The sequence below is a fragment of the Vanessa cardui genome, chromosome 21 (assembly GCF_905220365.1).
Source record: "Vanessa cardui chromosome 21, ilVanCard2.1, whole genome shotgun sequence".
NCBI lineage: Eukaryota > Metazoa > Arthropoda > Insecta > Lepidoptera > Nymphalidae > Vanessa > Vanessa cardui.
This window is the reverse complement of record NC_061143.1, coordinates 9,792,708-9,797,827: the sequence shown is the minus strand read 5'-3', so window position 1 is coordinate 9,797,827 and position 5,120 is coordinate 9,792,708. Positions and strand designations below refer to the sequence as shown.

The following is a 5,120-nucleotide window of genomic DNA, read 5'->3' as shown; positions in this document are numbered from 1 at the left end:
ACACTGATGGCACGACGGGGTCTCCTCCCTCCCGATCCGGTGCAGGTACGACCCGAAGCAGCCGTGCCCGGACAGCACCTGGACCAGACGGAAGGAGAGGGAGCCGTGCGAGCGATCGAGCCAATCTCTGAGCACGGGCCCGATCGCGTCCAGGGTCCTTCGGCCGAACGTGGCGGAGGCGAGGTCCGCCTTCCAATGCTGGATGACCGCGACCCTCGCTCCCTGACGAACAGCCTCCCGCTTTGCCCCGTCGGGGCACCGGCCGAGCGCTCGCTGCTCCGCCGTCCACTCGTAGACTCTGGCGAGCACCCACGCCTCGAGCTCCCAAGGAGGAGTGCCCGCCAGAGCGCACGCCGCCGCGAAGCTTACCGTGCGGTATGCTCTCGCCACCCGCTGGGCAATGGCCCTTTGGGCCCTTCGGAGGGCTGCCGCATTCTCCCTCCTATGGAGCGCGTCCGCCCATATCGGGGCTCCGTAAAGGGCCATGCTCTTCAGTATGCCGGCATATAGTCGCCGGCATCGATCCCCGGGTCCCTCGAGGTTTGGGAGGAGCCAGGAGAAGGCTCCCGCGGTCCGCAACAGGCGCGTCGACAGCCCACTGAAGTGAGGACCGAAGCGCCACCTGTTGTCGAGGATCAGGCCCAGATATTTCATGTGGGCCTGCACCACAATGGGGACGCCCGCCACGTGTATGTGGGCGTCCGGCGGCTGGCGTTGCCGAGGTCCGTGAAAGAAGACGGCCTCGGTCTTGGGCAACGCCACCGTCAACCCTAGGCGGGAGATCCTGTCCGCCACCAAGGATCCTCCCGCCGAGGCCAGGCTGGCCGACTCCTCGAAGTTTCTCCCCCGAGCAGTCAGAAGAGTGTCATCTGCATAGCAAATGACCGACGTGCCTCCGGGGAGGCGTCCTCTCAGGAGCCAGTCGAACCCGATGTTCCACAGGAGCGGTCCTAGGACGGAACCCTGTGGCACACCGGACTCGACGCCATACCGCCGTAGGCGGCCCGTCTTGTCGACGACGAGGACCGAACGGTCCTTGAGGTAGTCGGCCACGAGGCCCCGCAAATATGGGGGCACTCCGTGAAAACGGAGGGCCTCCAGGATGGTGGGGTGGGGGACAGAGTTGAAAGCGTTGGCTATGTCAAAAGACACAGCCAAAAGCCCGTCCCCCGCCTCCATCGCCTCTCTCACCTGCCCTCTCAGACGGGACAGGGCGTCGACCGTCGAACGCTCAGCCCGAAAGCCGAACTGAGCGTCCGACAGGTCTGGGCCAATCCCCCGGAGATGCCTCTTGAGGCGGGCGGCGAGTATCCTCTCGAACATCTTACCGACCTCATCAAGCAAGACGATGGGTCGGTATGCCGAGGGGGAGTCCACCGGCCGCCCTTCCTTCCGTAGGAGGCACAATTGGCCCTCCTTCCACGGTTTCGGGAACCTCTCGGACGCCAGACACGCTCCGAAAAGGTCCCGGAACCTGGCTCCCATTTGCGAGGCCGCGATGGCCACCACCTTTGCAGGGACGCCGTCCGGTCCTGGGGCCGTCTTCTTTCTGCGGAGGCAGAGGACCGCTTCCTCCAGCTCTTCCTCCGTAACTGGGGGGACCTCCTCCACCGTCGGAGCCGTATCGCGCGGGGGGCTCATTGCCGGAGGGGTGAAACCGTCCCGGGGGGGGAACAAGGACTGTACCACCCCGTCCAGCAGAGTCGGCTCGAGAGTCTCGGCAACTGGGGGACCATACGGCCGCAGCTTGTTCCGCGCCGCCTTGTACGGCCTCCCGAAAGGATCGTTGTCGAGATCCTCCAACATCTCCGACCTCGCGCGGTCTGGGGCGGCGGCGAGTTTCGCCTTAAAGACGGACTTCGCCTCTACGTATGATGCGTAGAGGCGGTCTTCGTTGGCGAGATCGCGAGGGCGCCGCCGCCGGCTCCTGGTGTACTTTCTCCTGGCCGCCACGCAGGCGGCCCGGAGAGTCGCCAACTCCTCGGACCACCAGTACACGGCTCGTCGAGGGGGCGGGCGGTGAGACCGAGGCATGCTGGAATTGCACACCTCGGTCAAGGAGTCGGACACCACGGATGTCGACAGGCGGCGTGAGCCAATCCTGGACGAAGGCCGCCTCTCCTGCGGCCTCCTGGTCCAAGCGGGTGAGCGCCCATCTCGGGAAAGGTGGTTGGCCCCCAGTACGGGTCCCACGGGAGCCCCGGATGGAGACGTCGAACCGCACATATCGGTGGTCCGAGAGAGTCTCCACCAGCTCCACCCGCCAGTCCACAACATGGGTCGCCAGAGAAGGAGTGGCAAAGGCGAGGTCCACGATCGAGCCCCCCTCCCGCCGAACGCAGGTGTGCACTGTCCCTCTATTCAGAAGGGACAGGCCTGACGCCACCGACCACAACTCCACCTCGCGGCCCCTCGCGTCAGTGGATCGGTTACCCCAGACCACTGACTTGGCGTTGAGGTCGCCCACCACCAGGACCCGGCGTTGCTCCGCTCTGCCGGCCACCATAGCGAGGACTCCGAGAAAACTCTCAAAGTCCACCAGGGGACGGTTGGGGGAGAAATACACCCCAATGAGAGCTATGTCCCCCCACGCAGCGGCCACATATCCCGGCCCCTTCTCTATTAGCGAGATGGGAGGGGAGTCTGTGGAAGACCGCGCAACCAACGCCACCGAGCTGTCCTCGTCTCCCAGCCAGTTGCGTGGGACTGAGTAAGGCTCGGCGACAACCGCCACGTCAACCAACCACTCGGCAAAGGTTTGGACCAGCAAGTCCTGGGCCGCTTTGCAGTGGTTGGTATTCGCCTGGAGAATGCGATGGAGCCTGGCCATCATGTGATCATCGCACTCTCTCCCTCGGTAGCCGGCGCTGTAACTGGAGTCGCAGTGACGGCGGCAGCGGCAGGTCGAGTTGGCACCTGCGCTTGTCCCTTCCTTGGGGGAGGATTGCATTGTTTCCCCCCCATTACGTGGCCGGCTGGTCGGCCACTGGCAGTGCACACCGCGCAGCGTGGCGTGGCTGCACTGCACTCTGACGCCTTGTGCCCCGCTTCCCCGCAGCGGCAGCAGAGCTCTGACCTGTCCACTCGGGATGGGCACAGAGCTCTGGTGTGTCCGATTCCGAAGCACCTGAAGCAACGGAAAGGTCGGTCCTCAAGTGCTCGGACCACGGCCACACAAAACCCTACCGGGAGCCGCCTCTTGGCCAGTACGGCCTTTGCTGCGACAATCGGGCATTTCAGCCGAATAGCCCCCAGACCACCGCGGCCAGGCTTGATAGCTCCGCCCTGTATTGCTGCAACGTCGCAGCCACCTGCAAAAGCTACTGCAGCCAGCACTTCCTCTTTTGTGACCGAGTCGTCTAAGTCGGTCAACTCCAGCGTCACAGTTTTTGTTGGCCTGGCAACCTTGACCACGTCCGCTATGACCTCCTGCAATTTGTTAGCGAAGAGGTCGGCATTGGCGCCGCCCTGGGCCCCCGGAAACTCGAAGAGTCGAGCTCCAGTTTGGGTTCGGCGGCACTTTACTAAACCAATGCCCAGTGCGGCCGGGTTAGCATTCGTACGAGCCCGTTTCAGGACAGACTCATACGTTTCGCCCTTCTCCTTAGCGTCCGTAGTGAGCGTCACTACGACGGCCGCAGTTTTGGGAGGAACAAGTTTCCTCCTATTCGGCTTAGGGGCTGTTTTCTCCCCCTTGCTCGTTCCTTTAGACGAGCCGGAAGGAACATTGGCGGAGGCAGCGGGCAGCACTGACTTTTTGGCGCCTCTCTTCTTCTTCTTCCTCCTGACCACCTCAGTCCATTCGTTGGACGGAGTGCTAGCGGGAAGGAAAGCATCTTCCGTCTGGGACGAGGGTGCAGCCGCGTCGGTCGTAGCCGGTCGACCCACAGTCTTTTTCCCCTTTCCTTTGCCTTTAGCGGGTTTAGGGGTCGGGGGAGGAGGAGGAGCCATCACGTCCGGGGGAGCGGCGGAGGCTGAAACAGTCCTGTCCGCTGCCAGCGGCGGCCTGACACGTTTTTCAGGCAGGAGCCTGTCCTCAATACCTGCGATGCAGGCCCGTGTGAATGCCCTCTCCTCCATCATAATCCTGCGGATGGTTTCCTCAAGGCTGGAGGAGGAGAGCTCTACCGCCATTGCAGAAGGCGGGGCCTGGACAGGCCGTCCCACAGCTTCAGCGAGTTTCGTGTGGAGATCGCTGACCTCCTTCGTTAGGCAGTCCACCCTCTTTTGGAGCTGCCTTACCTCATCGGTCGTTGTGCGGTGCACCAACTCCCCGATTATGCCACGAAGACTGGCAGCTCGGCATTTCAGGGCCTTTTGGAAAGTCCCCTTTAGATTCGAGGACTTTGAGGCTACCCTGGCAATCTCCTCTTGGTCCTCTTCGGCCATCTTCTCCAGTTCCGCTAAGGAGTGATCCGTGTACGAGACATTTGACGAACCATAGTCCGCCTTGGCTCGGCGCACGCGTGCCTGGGCCTCCTTAGCGGCGACCTCCTCTTCCAACTCCTGTTGGATTCGTGCCCTGTTCGCCCCGTTTAAGTAACTTGGGGCGTCCAGCAGACCCACCTCATGGGTGATGCTAGGGTAGGGCTTTAAAGCCTTGGTCCTCTTTTTCGGGTTACTCTTGGCTGAATCCGAGGAACACGCCGAACTCTGCCTCAAGTAAGCCCGCTTTTTTGCCTGTCGATCAGCCAGCTCCACCGCAAAGGCGTCAGTGTCGGATCCCGACATGTCCGCATCCCTGCTGACCAGGCTCGCCGCAGATGGTGGACGGCTATCCTCCAACGCCAAAGCGTTTTCCGGGGTGGCCCCGAGAAGGGCCGTTTTGGGTTGGCCCTGAGAAGGGCCTTTTGGTTGGCCCTGAGAAGGGCCTTTTGGTTGGCCCTGAGAAGGGCCTTTGGGTTGGCCCTGAGAAGGGCCTTTTGGTTGGCCCTGAGAAGGGCCTTTTGGGAGGAAACGCCCGGAGGCGTCCCGCAGAGGTTTAGACATTGTCAAACAAGACAGACGGGGTGGTGCCCGCTCGACCTCAACCTGGGGTCCAGGGAGAGAGCTGGGCAACCGCAAAGATAGTACTCCGGCAAGTCGTATACTACCAGACAAACAAGACAAACAAGACAGAC

At 62.5% G+C, this 5,120-nt stretch overlaps 1 protein-coding gene across 1 annotated transcript; it reads right to left on the bottom strand.

Moving 5' to 3' along the window:
* Positions 1-1,846: 1,846 nt before the first annotated feature.
* Positions 1,847-2,830, bottom strand: LOC124539103. Its single transcript, XM_047116426.1, has one exon. The coding sequence runs from the start codon at positions 2,828-2,830 to the stop codon at positions 1,847-1,849; it is 984 nt and encodes a 327-aa protein (XP_046972382.1).
* Between the last annotated feature and the right edge of the window lie 2,290 nt (positions 2,831-5,120).

What these genes read in the sequence shown, in the direction of transcription:
- LOC124539103 (XM_047116426.1), bottom strand. Translation starts at nt 2,830, where the DNA reads ATGGCCAGGCTCCATCGCATTCTCCAGGCGAATACCAACCACTGCAAA.